General features: G+C 50.3%; 5 protein-coding genes across 5 annotated transcripts; 2 read left to right on the top strand and 3 right to left on the bottom strand.

Moving 5' to 3' along the window:
* Positions 1–592: 592 nt before the first annotated feature.
* N7517_011605 (uncharacterized protein) lies at positions 593–2,622 on the bottom strand (the record flags this gene model as incomplete). Its single annotated transcript, XM_056729328.1, has 5 exons — positions 593–866; positions 924–1,229; positions 1,295–1,389; positions 1,447–1,627; positions 1,679–2,622. 5 exons carry the CDS (start codon positions 2,620–2,622, stop codon positions 593–595), a joined length of 1,800 nt encoding a protein of 599 aa, XP_056575143.1.
* Positions 2,623–3,459: 837 nt separating this feature from the next.
* N7517_011604 (uncharacterized protein) lies at positions 3,460–4,718 on the bottom strand (the record flags this gene model as incomplete). Its single annotated transcript, XM_056729327.1, has 3 exons — positions 3,460–4,194; positions 4,266–4,456; positions 4,562–4,718. 3 exons carry the CDS (start codon positions 4,716–4,718, stop codon positions 3,460–3,462), a joined length of 1,083 nt encoding a protein of 360 aa, XP_056575142.1.
* A 737-nt stretch (positions 4,719–5,455) lies between these two features.
* Positions 5,456–6,571, top strand: N7517_011603 (HNH endonuclease signature motif containing protein; the record flags this gene model as incomplete). Its single annotated transcript, XM_056729326.1, has 1 exon — positions 5,456–6,571. The coding sequence occupies one exon, from the start codon at positions 5,456–5,458 to the stop codon at positions 6,569–6,571; it is 1,116 nt and encodes a 371-aa protein (XP_056575141.1).
* A 676-nt stretch (positions 6,572–7,247) lies between these two features.
* Positions 7,248–15,141, bottom strand: N7517_011602 (putative cell morphogenesis protein (PAG1); the record flags this gene model as incomplete). The annotated part of the gene is made up of 2 exons (XM_056729325.1): positions 7,248–14,965; positions 15,138–15,141. 2 exons carry the CDS (start codon positions 15,139–15,141, stop codon positions 7,248–7,250), a joined length of 7,722 nt encoding a protein of 2,573 aa, XP_056575140.1.
* Positions 15,142–16,565: 1,424 nt separating this feature from the next.
* Positions 16,566–18,711, top strand: cprA (NADPH--hemoprotein reductase cprA; the record flags this gene model as incomplete). Its single annotated transcript, XM_056729324.1, has 2 exons — positions 16,566–18,353; positions 18,415–18,711. 2 exons carry the CDS (start codon positions 16,566–16,568, stop codon positions 18,709–18,711), a joined length of 2,085 nt encoding a protein of 694 aa, XP_056575139.1.
* Positions 18,712–18,855: the final 144 nt, after the last annotated feature.

Raw genomic sequence — 18,855 nt, 5'->3', positions numbered from 1 at the left:
ATCTCATTGGCCTTTTCGGATAGATTGCTTTGCACATTACAGTTGTGCTCGTGCGCCTTGGATCTTGAACATGGACACCTATGTGGAGTAGGCTTGGTCTTGAAATAATATCATATTAGACTGCGCAACCCATCAAGGTGCGATAGCGTTCTTTGAACGAAGTCTTGAAACATGCATCTTGCCTGTCACATATTGCTGAAAACATGCGAAGTCCGTGTAACTGCGAAAGAAAAGAAAAATAAAAGAGTAACTCCCATCCTCCCATTAAACTCCATAAAAATGCAAAGCGAACTCCGTAATGATACCGTGTAGAGTTGTATAACAATACTGCAAAGGGTGGGGAACAGAAAAACAACCGAATATCATATCGTGAATCATGAATCTCGAATCGTGGAACAATTCTAAAAAAATGCAAGGCGAAGCCATACATCGTCGATACATTCTGCGAATGGTAACAGATGCTGCGCATTTGGACATTAAAGAGCACCCTGGAAAGGTGCTGGTCAATCTTACCTCGGGTGGTAAGATGATGTAAAGCATCCCATACAAATACAGATATGTGTGGGAGCATATTGCATATTGCACGGTGGGTTTAAGTGCACGAGCGAGCCGGAGAGAGAATGACCATGGGAGAAGAAGAGGCAGGGGATACAGATCCCGCTCTGATGTTCTCCTTGCGAGGGTCCATGGTCGGCGAGTCCGGCATGACAGTCTTGGAAGAACCACCAGAGAGATCAGTGTAAGAGCGGCGGCTCAGGGAGAAGGCTCGACTGCGATATGCGGGCGTGTGATCAAGAGCATTCAGGCTCCGAGACGACAAGGAACTGCTCCGTGCACTGCTGGATGGATTTCTCATGTGTGGGTGGCTGTGAATTCAATTAGAATGGGTTGAATTGCAATGCACTGTAAGTATTCGGACATACCAAGGAGAGATTGATGTTGCCGGGGTCCAGTTAGAGCCCACACCAGCTGGGGAGGTGTAGCTGACTTGAGAGTTTGGAGTAAGATGAGAGCCACGTTTCATCCCAGGGGATGGAGTAGATCCCTGCACCACTTCAACCGAGTAGTTGTACTCTCCGGCACGGTAAGCGCGACGTTCGTTGCTCTGTTGCTTCAAAATCTTCTGGGCCTTGGTATCAGCAAAGCGCAGGAGCAGCTTTACCCCATCATCCTTGGTGACATTGTGGAATTCCATTAGGACCTTTTCGGCAACATCACGGTTTTCAAAGCTGCAGATCAAGATTTAGTCTTCGGTCCGAACAAGTCATGATAGTCAAGCAATTGGCTCTGTTACCGTGCAAAGCCCACTTCCTTGCTCACACCTGTCTTCTCATCGCGACTGATTTTCTCCGAAACAACACGCCACGGCTCGAAATGACGACGCAGGTCCTAGCAACCTGATTAGAGTCCAACGGAATAGATGAGGGTGGGGGTTGTATAACTCACAGCTTCGGTCCAATCGATTGGAATGTTGGTGCAGTATATATTGGTAGAAGACCTATCCTCCAGGTCCTTCAGACGAGAGTTGCGAGATTTCTGGGCAAAGCTAGCTTGGTAGCCGAGGTAAAAGAAACCACGAATGCAGTTCTCGCAGGATTCGAAGCTGTAATACTGAACAAACCCGAATCTGGAAAGAAATTAGAATAAATCATTGGAAAAAGTTTCGTGGAGTAGGTACCCTTTGCAAAGACTAGTGTCCAGGTCCACGATCGCCTTGCAACGCTCAATTTTTCCGAAGCGGGCTGCATAGGCATGCAACATCTCATCGGTGGTCTCGGGCAGGAATCCTCGGATGTAGACATTGGTTATACCTTCACGGTTCTCCAGGCACTTGGCGAGTGTCAGCTCGGATGGGTTGGTCCACATGGCAGGCACCGCGCGTGGGATGGCAGGCTCTTGTTGAGTCAGAGCCTCCAGGTCTTGAACGACGTATCCATTCGGAGTCTTCATCATTTGGAGAGGAAGCGAGAGCGGCCCAAGCTGGGAGGGAACCATGCCTCCGTAAGCGTAACCAGCCATGGAACCGCCATCCATTCCAGAAACAAGGGCTGAGGGATAGTAATGGATTTGACCCGTGTTGTCCGCTTGAACTCCCTTCTGGGCTTCAGGGATATTCCATGCAGCTTGCTTGTTGGTTGTGCCATCCTGCATGTCGTAGTTCATCATGTAGGGCCACGACGAATATCCACCAGCCACCACAGGGTTGACATTTGAATAAACTCCCGTGGGAAGATAGGAGAATTGACCCATTTGATCAGTCTGACCTGAGACACCGTTGGGAACAAAGGAAGAGACGGTCGGCACGCCATTGAAAACGGTGGAATTAGGAACCAGGATGAATGGGCTGTTGTACGCACAGTTGGTATTCGACCAGTCCATGTTTGTGTTAACCTGAACGGGTGCGGTGCCTTTTGGGCCGTTGAACTTGGGTCGAGGATTCTGCAGATTCAATCCTCTGAAAAGATTGGTCAGGCCTGCAACGCTGCTGTCACGAGAACTCGGATTGGTGGATTGCTGGTACCTGGGGCCATAGGGCGTACGAGGCTCGTTTTGGTAGGGTCCAGACTGGGAGCTTGATGTCTGACCAGAGCCAGAGGAGCTCGTGTGCTGGGAGCCGTGCATAATGAAGAGCGTAAACTGGCAGAGATTAATTTTATCAGCTGGTTCTTCGGGGTTCACAGACACGCAACAGAAAAGACCTTGGTGGGCAATTCCAGTTGGCAAAATACCCAGTGGTTCAATCGCATGAAACCTCACCTGATTTCCTGCGCCAAATTATATAGACACTTCTGACAAGAAAGTCTGGCTGCTGTCCAAGCACGCCAGGGTCAGCCAAAATGGAGACTGGGAGGATAGTCGAGCACGAGCAAAATTGAGTCGAAGGCTTACCTATTGTCGAGGATGCAACCTGCCGTCTGTTCTCTCAGGCTGCAAGGCGTCTGATGATAACTCGAGGCGAGGAGGTAAGTGGGGATGAGGTATAAGGCAACGAAAGTCTGGACGGTCTTTGAAATGGAAATGGGATAAATGAGCCAGGATGAGACCGATGGCAAAGTAAATGGGGGGGGGGGAGATGGTGGGATAGAATGGAGATGGGATGGGATGAAGATGGGAGGATGAGAAGCAGGAAGAAAAACTCCCTAAGAAGAAAGAATGGCAGTCTTGGATAAGGAAAGAGCGTAACAATGAGAGAAGGAGCTATGGGGAAGTTTGGGTGTTGGGGAAAATAGAAAGTGAAGTCACATGGGAGGCTATATGTGTACCTCTGATATTGGAATATTGTATATGCTCTGAAGACACATGGAAAAAGTCCTTGGCTTCAATTGAAAAGGATGCTAAATTGCAACAGTTTTATATCCCGAAACCACTTCTATGAGAAAGAGCAGCAGGCACTGAATTGGGGAATCGAGATGTCCAAAAAGGAAAATACTCAGGAACTTCACTCAATATAAAAAGCACTTATTGGGACTTCTCCTGCAGCCACTTGTAAACCACCGAGAAATCCTTCCCCCGGTGTTCCTCTTCGACAGCCTTGTATACCTCACGGGCCTGAGCACCCAAGGCAAGAGGAGTACCAGACTGTTCCGCAGCCGCAAGAGCCAAGCGAAGGTCCTTGTGCATGAGACTCACCCCGAATCCGCCCTCGTATCCACGCGACGCAGGGGCTGTCTCAACAACACCAGGAACGGGATTGTTAACCTCAGAGGGCCAGCAGCGACCAGTCGACGAATTGATCATATCCGCCAAGGCCTTGGGATCGAGTCCCCAGCGAACACCGAGGTTCATAGCCTCAGCAGTGGCGATATTATTCAGAGCCAAAATGTAGTTATTGGCGAGCTTGCCGGATACACCAGCACCAGGCTCACCAAGATGCCATGCCTTTTTACCCATCAAAGCGAGCACACCACGGATGCGCTCAAGCTGCTCGTCTGTCTGTAACGAGGCGCCGAACATAAACGACAACGTTCCTGCGCGAGCACCGACCACACCCCCAGATACGGGGGCGTCCACGAATCGGCCGGTTTGCGTGGTATGGATGGCGTTTGCGATATCCTTGGATGTGACGGGGTCAATGGTAGATGCGTCAATGAAGAGACGCTCCTGCTCGAGCGGTGGCAGCGCTCCATGTTTAAGGATAGAGTGGAACACGTCAATGACATGTTGAGACTCCGGGAGACTGGTAACCATGACTATCTAAAGAGCAGACAGAAATAAGCTTAGTTATCAGACCCCAAGCTGGACCCACATGGTAGATAACCACTTACCGATTTCTCGGCGACCTCCCTCGCACTCTGAGCGATCTCGACTTGACCTTCATTGGCGCCTGCGCCATTGCTTTGTGCGGTCTCCCGGGCCTCTGCAACGAATCGTTCCATGGCATCTTCATTGACATCGCGAATAATTAATGTATCGGATGCGGGGATCTTGGCGCGCAGGTTTTTGGCCATATGGTAGCCTAGGGCAGTCAGCTAATGCAAATTGAACACAAACAGGCCGCAGTCCATTGTATAGCCGAAGTTCCTCGGGTCCTCGGGCCCCGGGCGCGGATCTCACAACGTACCCATTTGTCCCAGTCCAACGAAGCCCCACGTCGCATCACGATGCATAGTTGTGGAGAAAGCTCGGGCCTTGCTGGACGGCCAGCGTCGGGGATCCACTGCGGACGCATGGAAGCAAGTCGCCCTCCGTGGGAGGCACATAGCTGTTCGTAGACTCATTTTTCGAGAAATGTGATGTGCTGTCTAATGCCGAAGAGAAATGGTAAGTGAGTAGTGGAATGATGAGTGTTAATATGGGTGGACAAAGATTGACGGGTCAACAATGCCGAGTCCAAGGGGGTAGAGCAATGTTGGATTGTTTGAATATAGGGAAGCTGAAATGGGGAGATGAAGTATTTAAGAGAGTCAGGATCTACCAACTTCCCATATGTTTTAACCGTGGCTTTCCGAGATGCGAGGGAGTCGGCATGGATTTGCACAGTAGACTAAAATGCGGGGAAGACCGGATTAGGAAAGCCGTGGGGAAGCGCGTCACGTGTGGAATGAGAGACCGAAATCTGACCCACTCCCCAGCGGGCTGATTCCTCCTGCAGGATTTTACTTGGCCCTCCGAGGGACTGTTGTACGCTACGGGAGGTTGATTTCTCCGACTGACGGTGCAAATGTAGAGGATTACGGCCGAACGGAGAGAAAGAATCAAGGGAGTGGTTGATGATGATCAACTACAAATACAGTTGGGGTCAGAAGTACCCGGCAGAGCGGTGAACCCGTCTCCGCCCTATTCCTCCCACCTAATTTCCCTCCTTTCCACGTGATCCCACCGACAGCGGGAAGCTGGAGCGGGAGCTAAACCAAGATAAGAAGATCCACTCTTTCAGCTGCGAACGATCGCGTCTCCCTCTTCGAGCGCATCTTTCTCTCTGACAATATCTGCTGTCGAATGATTCGCTACCAATATGGAGAAAGTTTATGCATACCAGCCCATCGGCCCCAAGGATAAGACAGTTCCGATATTACGAGCCTTTTACGTCTACCCTCTGGAAAATGGGAGGGTGAATTTCCTCCACCATCTCCAGTCACTTCAGACTAACCAACAACTGCGTGATCATGCTCAGTCATTGATCAACGGCCTCGTGGCACCAGTAAGATCGCTGCGTTCGACCCAAAGTATTTCCCCGCGTCTCGAAATGGAGGACTCTATTGACAATATCGCCTCCGAGTCGGCCGGGTCTATGCGAAGAGAAGCTCGCCTCAAGACAGAGTGCCTTGCCCGTGATGGCAGCAGATGTGTTGTGACTGGAATTTTCGATGAAGATTCTCTTGATGCAAGCAGCACCAGCCCCTCAACATACACAAAATGCGTGCACATCATCCCGTTTTCCCTTGCATCGTGGAGCACGGAGTCTGAAGGCTATGCAAAAGACATCATCTGGACAAACCTTCTCCGCCATTTTCCAACTATCCAGGCGATAAACTTTAACCGGGAGAACATCAACGATACTACCAATGCGATGACCATGTCGAGTGAGCTACATCGGTCCTTTGGCCGGTTTGATTTTTCGTTCGAAGAGACCTCCCAGCCCCACAAATACCGCATTCAAAACTACCGCCCACGACTACGACTACACCTCCCTCGAACCGTTGCATTCAATTGGTATGACCAAAGGTACGATCTTCCGCGCCCCGAGCTTCTCAAGGTTCATGCAATTATCGCGCGTATCTTTCATGCATCTGGCGCAGCGGAGCAGATAGACAAGGCACTCCGTGATATAGGAGAGCACTGTGTACTAGCAAAGGATGGTAGCACTGATATTACTTCTATGTTGGCCGCAACAACACTAGGTGTCCTCGGTTCCCGCGCTGGCAACGTTCAGCAGACTAGGGCAGCGTTCCCAGATTCTAAAACAAGTGCCCAGAGCGTTCAAAATGTTACAAATGTGGCGGTTGGGCGAAGAACAGGCTACCTACGAGGATCATCAACTACGCTACTAGACGCGTCTTTAGTTTTCTCTAATACAACTAATCCAATAACGATCACTCCTAGTGAGACCCAATTTCTCCTGACCACATAACTAAAATTTTCTAAAACTTCTTCCAACAACTCCGAGGCGGTTTTACGGGAGCACTATCACTCGCTTCTAGACTACTATTCTACTACTCTATTTTTACTAACGGAAATTACGAAGTCTTCTTACCTGCGGCATCTATTACTATGCTTGGGCCATCTTTATTCCCCAATGGAGGGGCTATGAGCTGCGACAGGAAATACTGTACCTAGATGGCGGAGTTCAGAGTAACCGACTGAAAAAAGTCCCTAAGGCCGAGGTTGGAGAGTGGGATGCGACGTGACAGACCGAAATCTGACCCACTCCCTAGTGGGTCGACTCCTCCAAAATTGGTATCTATATGTTGGACATTGAAAGGACCCCCTAATTAAGGGCCATGGTAAGGATAAACTTGAACTTTGAAAATGCAAATATGTAGACTGTGATATTGAAATGCAAAACACCTAATATGTAAGTCCATCCATCAACTTCCAGGATATGACTACATGGACTGTACAAGATGCAGAGGCGCGGATCAACGCTAGATAGACAAGATCAATTGCGAAGTAGATGGACGAGTAAAGGGTATGTAAAGTGATCCAAACTCCCAAGAAATGCCCAGGCAGCCTGGAAAAGGACTGACAACAGAAAAGCAAAACGAGAAAGCAGAAAGGTATGGTAGGGGCAGAGATATGCAGCAGTTTCACCTCGGTGATGTCGGGTGACTGGTAGGTGCTGAGAGATATTCCTCAGGTACCTTTGGGACACGGGGTGAGTTGGCGGTTTGTACCATAGCGCGGTGTTGTGCGCGGAGGAGGTCTCGCTGTCGCTCCTTTTCCCTGTTGGCTGCGCCACCAGTCAGCCTCCGCATGCCGCTGCGGATCATCGATTCCAGGGAGTGTGGTCCGTCAGTTGCGCTGCGGATCATCGGTGCAGGTGGAGGGACCATCTTCTTTGTTACCGGGCGTTCCTCTAGATCCGAATGCACCTCGTCAGGATCCTCATCGGAAAGGAAAGCGGAATCGCTAAACCCAACAGGCAGTGTGGTATTGGGTGTATTGGAAGCCGTGTGGACATAGAGATTGTTGGCAGGGGAGGTGACAGAGCGGGTATGGGAACCAGATCGTAGGAGTGAGGCATTTGGAGGCATCGCCGTTACTGGCGAGTACACACCCGGACCGTCGAAGCGGAAGTTGGGAGGGCGAGACTCGGCGAGACCATTATGGAAGGAGGATGTAGAGCCTGTCCGAGCGAGCGATTTCCGCAAGATTGGCGCGGTCTGCTGGTCGTACAGATGTGCGTTGGTATCCACGTAGTTACCAGTGAATCCTCGCAGCATCGGAGGAGCTACAGGGTTCAGGACAGGGGTGATTGTATCAGTCTCCTCAAAGAAGTCATCTAGGCTGTCCAGCTTCTGCACGATATCTCCCATATTGCCATCGATTTGCGTATCGATTGATTTCATGGTATCGGCTCTTATTGGGAAGAACGAATCGCTGTAGTCGTCCGCATGGAAGGCCACACTAGGGGTCATGACATCTTCCTCCCGTCTGTCTTCGGCCTCGACACAGGTGTAGAAGACAGCGTGGACGTTGTGCCGGGTCATGTTTGACTGGGTTGCAGGCATAGGAACCGACCATCCCGTTGGTTCAGGAATTCCGTACAGACTCTGGATTCGCTCGTACTCTTTTCGGATAGCACGAGAAGAGGCTGCCGATGCCATACTCATCCGAAGATGTTGACGCTCCATTGGGTTTCCTGAGACCGTGATAATGTGATCCAGAACTTCCAGAGCCTGAGGGCAGAGACTGGTTTGCAAAAGCCGGAGCAGTGGGGAGATCAGATCTGGACCATGGCAGGTGACCTCACTGCGCCGCATATCCACCTCAGGAATCAAGACACAGAGGATCCTCATTGTTTTGATGCGGAACCAATCCGTGGTATTAGTGAGGAGTCCCATGAGGAAAATGAGACACTGGAAGTCCAGCTGGGGGAAGTAGTATGACTTGATCTCGGTGATGATATGGTCGAGGAAGACCCCGGCGGTCTTGTACTGCTGGTTGGCAAAGCCAAACAATGAAGCTGCGAGGCGAGGGCAACGCTCATTCTCAGCCACACGGGCGAGTATGCTAGCACGAGCGATGGGTTTGGGATCACTAAACTCTTGTTCGAAGCATTGAAGGAAGTGCGGTAGGTTAGCCAACACAGTGAACAGATGTCGAGTTCCGTCTCCAATGAGATCGTTGTTTGGAAGACCACTGAGAATATGAAGTAGATCGAGTGTACGTTCAAAGGACTCGGACGATTTCATTCCCTTGAAGACAAGGTCCTGGATACCATCGAAGCCGCCTTCCCAGTTTGGTGGTTGGCCCTCGATAAGGTTTGCCACCACAACTGGATCACTGAGATCGACCCGGTCGAGGAATTTCTCAAGCATGCCAATACTCTCGATGAACTCAGTCTCGTGGATTGTGTTGAGACAAGCACAGGTCGTCCAGAACAGCTGAGGATAATCCAGAAGGTCGGACGGCGCGAGGGAGCTGATGATGATCTTCAATGTAGTAAGAATCTCCATTGAGAAAGTTTGATAATCCGTTTCCTCGTCCGCAATAGTGTTTGAAAGCCGGGCGAGCATATCAGCCAGCATTCGCGAGTCTAATGCGGTCGAGATACAGCGGAAGATTTGGAAAGAGCGGCATGCTAAATGCCGCACTGGACATGAGGTGGCCCAGTTCAATGCCTCCTTGGCCCATAGGTCGCCAACGCCTTCGTAGGCAAAGCTAAAGAACTGGACGACGTCACGGGTGACAGACGCCATGGATTCAGGCACCCGGCGATCATCGGTCTCTTCCTCTTTGCCATGATTCTCTTCGTATTCCCAAACTACCGCGGGGTTGCTCCTGCGGATTGACTCCACAAAGTCTTCGACTGATTGCCGGGTACCCGCCACGTCATCGTCCTCAAGCTTGGCCGCTATCAGTTCATGAATAAGATGTACCAGCATCTCACGAGCTTGCTCTTGTACAGTAACTGTATAATGGTCCCAGAGAATGAGAACGATGTGGATCAGCTTAACAACATCACTGAGGGCGAGGGCCACCGGAGCGACCATCAGATCAACGAGGAATATCAGGGCAACCTGTCCAAGGGATAGACCAGCTTGTTTGTTTCCAACAGGGAGCACTGTCCCAAGGTCTGCAACATATGGTAGGCTTTTGATGTCGGGGGGAGGTGGAGTGAGTTCTTTCCGCTCTTGCACCATGTTCTTTGGCACAATCTGCAACAAGAAAAATTCTATGACCTTGGATCCTGCTGGGGTGCCAGATAAAAACACGACCATTTGCTTAGCATACTCCACAAAGTTTTGTTCCTTGCGTTCCAGACAGATGCTGATGATAAAGTCGAGGACCAGCTGCACATTTCCCCCGTGAGGGCCTGTTGCCAAGGCTTGCCACAGGGCTTGAACTTGATTAGGCAGGATTGTACTGCCGCGAATAGTTATCTCAAAAAGGTTTGCGAGCAGCATGTATGACTTGGCTGTAGGGCCGCCATTCGGGTCAACCTGTAGCTCCATCGTTTGAACCCACGGCAGAATGGCAGCAACCATATTTCGCTGGCTATCTGGTCGAAGATTGCGGAAATGCAAAGAGAACTCCGAAAAGATAGTGAATGCCAAGTCAGAGTGCTGACTGGCTAATCTCTTGGAGATTTCGAACTGAGCCAGCTTGTACACGGCAGTAGTTTTGTCCGAGATACTAATATCGAAGTCTTGAATCCTAGAATTCTTCTGCTGGCGTTCCTCGAGCTTCCGAAGAAGTTTAGCGGACTTCATTCGAATCTCCCGCTTTTCGTTGCCCAATGTCACCAAGACTGCCCCTAGTACTCTCCAGAATTCGAGTGGATAGTCTGGATATTCAAAAAGCACCTGCGTCACCACCTCGAAGTAGCTCTCAATAGTCTTAGGCCGCTCAGTAATGTAGCACATCTCTATTGATCGCTCCATCAGGTAGGAATGTTCCTGGTTGTGAATGATGAGGTTCTTGAGAGCTCGGCGGCCGATGGCATGCCATTTATCACTGACAGTGCTGAAGATCATTTCAATCCATGAAAGCATGCGAGTGACATCGAATTGGAGGACAGAACCGCTTTCAGTGGTGATGCTGATGGGACCAGCACAAAGGAAAGCCATTGCACTCAAGGCTGCCGCGCGCAGATTCTTCTTCTCAATCTCCATAGCAGCAGCGGTGTTTTTCATTTCACCAATCTCATGTGGTCGGGCCATGCAAAACTTGCGCATATTCTCCTCCCTCTCGGATATTTGAGATTGGTTTGGTGAGTATCCACACCAGTCCTCCATAAGAGAGAAAGCAGACTTCCGCGACTCGAAGGGCATCCAGCGGGAAGGATCCTTAGTACGATTGATGCCTTCGAATATCTCCTCCATCAGTCCGCAGAAATGGAATCGCAAGCGCTGGAATTCCCAGTCGTTCTGAACCTCGGCATCACTAAGGAAAATTCGAATATCTTTGGCGTATGTGACAAGATTGTTGACGATCCAGTCGTCATTGTAAACCTCGGGCTCTTGAAGGAAGTGAGACGTGAGTTTGTAAACATTTGTGACCTCGGTGCGCAGGCGATCGGTCTTCCTGTTTCGACGGGGGCTGCTGGGACTGCGGTAATGGTTGCCGATTCTCATCTTCGCTTCCTCGTTGCAGGTAGTAACGGCGTACTGCAAAGACTCCAGAAGCGTGCGATAGAGATTTTTATGAATAGATCCCAAAGCAACAACAATAGCACTGCGAATGGAATCCCGTTCAGCAGAAAGGAGAGGAATGACAAATGCAAAGAGGCTTCGAGCGGAGCTGATCTTGTCTTGAGACTGATGGGCTCCCTTGGAAGCTTTGCGCGCATGCTGGGCATTTGCCAGCTGGCTTTGAGATTGAGCCCCAACACTGGTGACAGTAGTACAGGCCATGACCAAATAAAGCTTCCATTGCTCGACGAGAATCTCAGATGTCAGATTGTTTCTTCCAATGGGGCGAGTCTGGTACGCATCCATGGGAGCATATTGCGGGAATCTTGTACTCTCAGCGAGAGATGTGATGATCTTGTGCATTTGAACAAGACGTGCACATACAATCTCCCTTCCTAGGGTTACAGCGAATGGGCAAGTCTCAAAGCTCACGCGGATGATGTTGGGAAACACCTTGGCCCACAATGTTGAATCATAAGAGACTTCACTGCTACACAGTTCGATAAGAGTATTTTGAGAGGCGCTTCTCCTTTTGCCCTTTTGGATTCGGCTCCGCTCTGCCACAGTCAGGTGCTCATCATTGACATCTAAGATTTGCTGAGAATCAGCCTCGAGGATCCGGATGATTCTTGTGTTTTCCTTTCCAAGAGCGCTGTCGAATTCGGTGATCAAGCGCAGGACAGTAATAGCAAAGGCACGAACACGTCTTGACTGAGAACACAAGAAAAAGAGCCCATGTGACTCAATCTCTTCCACATGGGCGAGGATACTCGATAGATCGAGGTGCAGGGCTCGGCTCCCAGAAATGGATCTCTCCAGCTGGTCCATCGCTGCCGCGCCTTTCGTTTTTTGCTTAATCTCGGCAATCCAGATCTGCAGTAACTCGACGTATAATCTCAGAGTGGACTCGATATGGCCCGGTCCAAGCATTCCTTCGTCTGACATGGTGGAATAGCGTTCGTCAAAATTGAAGATGAACCTAGCAAAGCCGATTGTAACTTGCTGGGCATGCAACTGACGCGCAATGGCCTTCAGCGACTCGGCCGAGGAAGTAGCGATATTTGACTGGACATGGGCAGTGCCCGTGCAAAGAAGATTGATGAGCGAGTTGAATGGGATGTGGTCGGAGAGACAGCGAGGAAGCGCTTGGACTGCCACATGGAGCAGATCGTAGAATCCTTGCTTCTGGTCCAGCGTTGTGACATGGTCATCCCCACGACGACCAAAGCTAAAAGCTTCTGATATTGGAGTTTTGGGCGTAGTTCCACCGAACTTCTCGTCCAGAACTGCCTGACCGCCGAAGGTGTTATCACAGAGCAAAGTGATCTTGCCTAAAACTTCACAAAATCGGAAATAGTATTCCTTCACATTCTCACTTAATCTCGCGGTATTGACAGGTTGCCATGAAGTTGGGTCTTGCTTCTGAGGAGAAATAGGTACTTTGTACTCTTTAAGCAGCTGGGGTCGATGGGAATACACGGGGGTTGAAGCGTCGGTGAAAGGATTTGGGAGCGAGCCAGTGGGAATCGGAGGGCACAGTTGGTCACTTGTCTCCAGATCAGACATTGTAGCCAGGAAAGCGCGGATTCCAATGACCATTTTCTCCGGCTCCATCTGTTCTATCTTCAACTCTCTGCCAGATAGGAACAGATCCGAGTTGATCAAAGGGAAAATAATGCTACGGAAACAGACATCCGGGTGCTTGAAACCGATGATTTGAATTAGCTGGATCAACGGATCGGCAAAGACCGGCTCTGCGCTCATGTACGTTCTCCTGCCAGTCGGCAGGGCAATCTTTGCCACTTCTTCAACCTTGCGAAGAGTGGTTGTGGGGGAATCGGAGAAGCGGAAGAAATAGGTCCAGACCAGGCGACAGATGGCGTGCAGGGCGGGTGCACGAGTCGGGCGGTCCTTTAGACGTGGAGGCAAGCTCGAAATCATCGAGAGCCATTGCGAAGAGAAAGTTTCTTTGTTAGAGATACAAAGTAACAGCACATTCAATGAGAAGGAAGATGTCCAATGACGAGGCTTAATAAGAAGCTGTGTCAGGCGCGGTTGGATCAGGTCCACGAATTCCTTCCACCGAGGCAGTGAAAGATCACAACTCGGGTTGGCAGCGACAGGGAGAAGAAGTTTTTCAATCACATAGCAGTATGCCTGTTTGATACGCTGCCCGTGGGCATTGACAAACAAGCGTGCCAACGATCGCATAAAATCGCAAGACTTGGGCCACCCTTCTGAAGTCATAGGCAAACGCAGATATCGCATGCAAAGGATCAACAATTCCGACTTTGAGTCGCCCTCGCGAGTTGGCCCTCTGGCAGCTTCCTCCTTCTGATAACGCTCGAGTTCCGTCAAGTAACGACCAGCGACGCCGGAGAAACTGGATTCACTCATAATACCCAGCAACTGGCCATAGATTCTCCAATTAGCCATCCGCAGAGGGGATGCCGAGATCTGTTCTGGATCAGAGGTCTTCACCTGGCCAAACACGATGTCTTCTAGGCGATCGGCCATGTCGAAAGTGATTGAAGCCAGGCTACTCTGGTTGAAGATCTCAATCAAGACTCTACAGACTAAGTATACTGAGACCGTTGCACGTCGCTCTATGAGAGCGACATCTTCGGGACGATTGAGGAAGGGCTCAGCAGGCTGTGTCGGCTCGGTATTGCGGCGCAAGAGGGGTGGGCCATTCTCTGTGGCAGCGGGCGAGGGTCTCTGCTCGTTCAACATCTGTCTCGCCGTAATAGCAGCATCTCCTTTGGCCTTGCGCCAGAACATAATTGTATCGATCAGGGGTTTCGGTTTCTGCCGAGCGATATGTCCCAAAGCCGATATCAATTGATCGAACGTCGGATCTGCTCCTGGTCCGCAAACCTCCTCCACGGGAGCATCGGATTCCCCCAGTTTCATGATAGCCTGATTGATCTTGTTGTCCGCTTGTCCAACAAAGGAGTTGAACAAATGGTGCAATGCATATTCCCCAACGGTCTTTGATTCCGAGTGATGTTTGGACTGTGAGCGACTATCGGACCGCTCGCGTCTTGGTTTTCCTCCCGAGTTCATTCGGCTGTGCAGTAGAGCGGCGGGGCTCACATCCCTCAGTGCTGTGTCATTGTCTTGTATCGTACTTAATGTTGGCGGCAAGCCATGACTAACGGATATGCCGGATGGTGTCGAATAGCCCGAGTGTGTATCGACAGGGTCGAATTTGGCAGGAAGGGTCGCCTCGTCGAATGCACCGCGGCCGAGGGAGGCAATGAGCTCCGGGCTCAAAGGGCTTGTGGAAGCGGCTGATCCGGCCATGCTCGTATTTCGCGAATGCTGCATCCCGTGGACGATGGAAGTCTGCCGGTGGTGACCATACGAGTTGGAGGGCCGTCTTTCTAATCCCACGTCATATCCTGGAGGGCGGCCGCCCGATACGTCGGGGCTCTTGGAACCGGAGTGACCGCGTCGAGGTTGGATAGGGGCGAGAGTGGAGGGATCAACTGGTCTTCCTCGGACGGTAGAGGAGTCGCGACTGTGCAAAGGAGTTGACTGGGCGGTCCTGGTCCCTCGGCGGTCCGACGGAGATGCGAGGTTATGGTGTGATGCGGACTTAAGGTCGTCAGGAATGAGGGGCAGGATTGTCTGGCCTGGGCCAGCTTTGGCAGGGTGTGAAGCCACTGGAGATTCAAATGTCAATGTCAGACCCCGAGTCCGTTTGCTCCGATAGCGATGTTTGCACGTACTTTTAAAGATTATAAGAACCTCATTGCTCAGAGCTGCAAGGAGCCGTATCAAGAGTCAAAGGTAAGCTGCACATAGCCAATTCAAGAAGCCAAGGGGTGTGAAGACTCATGAGAGCTTGATGTTTTTATCGGGCGCACGGGTACATCTGGGGATTATTATTAAGCCTCATATTATACTCGTATATATTTATGTCTATTCCAATTATGTGAAAATCTCTATTATATATGATAGGTTATATACAATATACTAGATGTTTTCCTTTTTATTTATGTATTCATCTGATTTCTTGAGATCCCGTCGGGCACCGCGGCCTTGGCTTTTACATCTCAGAGCCTCACAGTCTGTTAACTATCATATTTTCTTAACCCAGTTTACATTTCTATTCTCTTTTTATTTAGGGATTAGAATGAGAAATTTCTATCTCTTTTTCAAATATTATATATGTTTTTCCAGAGCTGTAAGTGACGTAAGGCTCAAGGGAACCTATCGAATCAAGTGCCCGTTTGGAGATTTGAAACATCTACGGAGTTACGGAGTACTCCTGGGAGAACGCGTGGAGGGAGGTTATAGGACCTAAATGTAATTGGATAGTCTCCAAGGCTGGTTTGATATATATCTCTATTTTTGGAGTATGTAGTCAGTCTTTCGATCCTATATATATATCAGAGACGGCATGCCATTCGCCGAATAGCCCAAATTGAAGTGTCCATAGAAGGATAGTTTTAAAAATGTATATGTGAGACTTAGAGCCTATCTTACATCCGTGGATATGTATAAGTCTGAATAAGACACATATTTGGATGACATCCTGGAAAGAAGGACATAGCTCTACATCAAGAGGTTGAGTACACGCTGTTATATAGACGATCTTTCCCCACATTAAAGCCGGGATCCGAGCCCTGGAGATCCCAGAATGGCAACTTGCCACGGGGAGGTCTCTTAAGGTCTACGGAGTATAGGAAGGAGAAAGAGAAAAGCGGAAAGTATTCCGCATAACCGTGAAGATGTCAAATGTCCTTGTTATCTCCCGAGTGGTCTTGCCGCCTTCTCCTTATCCGAGCTCCGCCTTTTCTTTATTGACCTTTTGGGGGGAGAAACTGCCGTGGGGAACGGAGTACAGAGCGGCGATATGTTACCGACTTGCCCTCGGCCATATTTATTTATATAAAACTAGTTTGTAAGGGAATTGAATGGCTTATTTTCTTTTAACTTTTATTTTCATTCCAAAAAAAGGCTTCTAGAGTATCTTTATACTCCTAACTTACTCGGAGTACGACAAGACGTAAGCAGACAGCGGTGAGGATTTGCCTGTGAAAGATCCACAATCTCGGAAGCCGCTCAGGGTGGGGATCAGACCACCTGTTGGCTTCTTCTGCTTTCTATCCTGTACAACATTCTCATTTAGGCCTTCGGGGAGGGCATACTTGCCAAAGTTTTATCTTTCTTCTTTGGGTTTGTTTCTCTCGTGGAACACAGTTAATTAGTTATCCCTTCCCGGCGGGAATTCGCGCCACAAACCTCCTTGTTTTCGACATGGCGCAACTGGATACACTCGATTTGGTTGTCCTGGTGGCACTCTTGGTTGGTAGCGTTGCCTACTTCACCAAGGGTAGCTACTGGGCCGTCCCCAAAGACCCATATGCCTCCGCCGCCACCCTGAATGGAGCCGCTAAGAGCGGCAAAACCCGCGACATCGTGGAGAAGATGGAGGAGACAGGCAAGAACTGTGTCATCTTTTACGGTTCCCAGACTGGTACTGCGGAGGATTACGCATCTCGACTCGCCAAGGAAGGTTCTCAGCGCTTCGGCCTGAAGACTATGGTCGCCGATATTGAGGACTATGATTACGAGAACCTGGACAAATTCCCCGATGACAAGGTCGCATTCTTCGTGCTGGCCACCTACGGCGAGGGTGAGCCCACCGATAACGCCGTGGAGTTCTACCAGTTCTTCACCGGTGAGGACGTCGCCTTTGAGAGCGGCGCCTCCCCCGAAGACAAGCCTCTCTCCTCGATGAAGTATGTCGCATTCGGTCTGGGTAACAATACTTATGAGCACTACAACGCCATGGTCCGTCAGGTCGATACCGCTCTGACCAAACTTGGTGCGCAGCGCATTGGAACTGCTGGTGAGGGTGACGATGGCGCCGGCACCATGGAGGAAGATTTCCTATCCTGGAAGGAGCCCATGTGGGCTGCTCTGTCGGAAGCCATGGATCTCCAGGAACGTGAAGCTGTCTACGAAGCCGTGTTCTCCGTTGTCGAGGATGATGAGAAATCCCCCGAGGAGGAGTCCGTCTATCTGGGTGAGCCCACTGCCTCCCACCGTGAGGGTAGCCCCAAGGGTCCCTTCTCCGCGCATAACCCCTACATCGCCCCCATTGTCGAGTCCTCGGAACTGTTCACGGTCAAGGACCGTAACTGTTTGCACATGGAAATCAGCATCGCTGGTAGCAACCTCAGCTACCAGACTGGTGATCACATCGCTATCTGGCCCACAAACGCTGGTGCCGAGGTCGATCGCTTCCTTGAAGTCTTTGGTATTGAGGGAAAGCGCCACTCGGTGATCAACGTCAAGGGTATCGATGTCACGGCCAAGATCCCTATTCCGACCCCGACCACCTATGACGCCGCTGTCCGCTACTACATGGAAGTTTGCGCCCCCGTCTCTCGTCAATTTGTTTCGTCCCTCGCGCCTTTCGCTCCCGATGAGGAGAGCAAAACCGAGATTGTCCGCTTGGGTAACGACAAGGATTACTTCCACGAGAAGGTCACCAACCAATGCTTTACCATTGCTCAGGCACTCCAAAGCATCACTTCCAAGCCGTTTACTGCCGTTCCTTTCTCTCTGCTGATTGAGGGTATCAACAAGCTCCAGCCCCGTTACTACTCTATCTCTTCGTCTTCTCTGGTTCAAAAGGATAAGATCAGCATTACCGCTGTCGTCGAGTCTGTTCGTCTGCCGGGTGCCTCGCACATGGTCAAGGGTGTCACCACCAACTACCTCTTGGCCCTTAAGCAAAAGCAGAACGGTGACCCGTCCCCCGATCCTCACGGCCTGACTTACTCGATCAACGGTCCTCGCAACAAGTACGATGGTATCCACGTGCCTGTCCACGTTCGTCATTCTAACTTCAAGCTGCCTTCCGACCCGTCCAAGCCTATCATCATGGTTGGCCCCGGTACTGGTGTCGCGCCTTTCCGTGGGTTCATCCAGGAACGCGCTGCTCTTGCTGCCAAGGGAGAGAAGGTTGGCACCACGCTTTTGTTCTTTGGATGCCGCAAGAGCGACGAGGACTTCATCTACAAGGATGAATTCAAGGTATGAAAACAATTCCCCCACACTGGAAATTCGAACCTTCAAACTGATATGATTCCCTTAGACCTACCAAGATCAGATGGGTGACTCCTTGAAGATTATTACTGCCTTCTCCCGCGAGGGATCCCAGAAGGTTTACGTCCAGCACCGTCTGAAGGAGAATGCCGAGCTTGTCAGCGAGCTGCTCAAGGAAAAGGCCAACTTCTACGTCTGCGGTGATGCTGCCAACATGGCTCGTGAGGTCAACCTGGTCCTTGGCCACATCATTGCCGATCAACGGGGTTTGCCTGCTGAAAAGGGCGAGGAGATGGTTAAGCACATGCGTAGCAGCGGCAGCTACCAGGAGGACGTCTGGTCATGATCTCATGATTGATGAACACTTCTTTGCACTTGCACCAGGTTAGATGCTCGGGCCTATATATTATCATTTTGTTCGATACGATATCTTGTTTCATTTGCCATGTTTCCTTAACATTGCCCTCGTATTGAGGACCTTGATCTTGTT

This window comes from Penicillium concentricum (assembly GCF_028827145.1).
Source record: "Penicillium concentricum strain IBT 3081 chromosome Unknown utg000006l_segment0_segment0, whole genome shotgun sequence".
Lineage (NCBI taxonomy): Eukaryota > Fungi > Ascomycota > Eurotiomycetes > Eurotiales > Aspergillaceae > Penicillium > Penicillium concentricum.
Note: the sequence above shows the minus strand (reverse complement) of the source record. Positions and strands in the feature narration are given on the sequence as shown.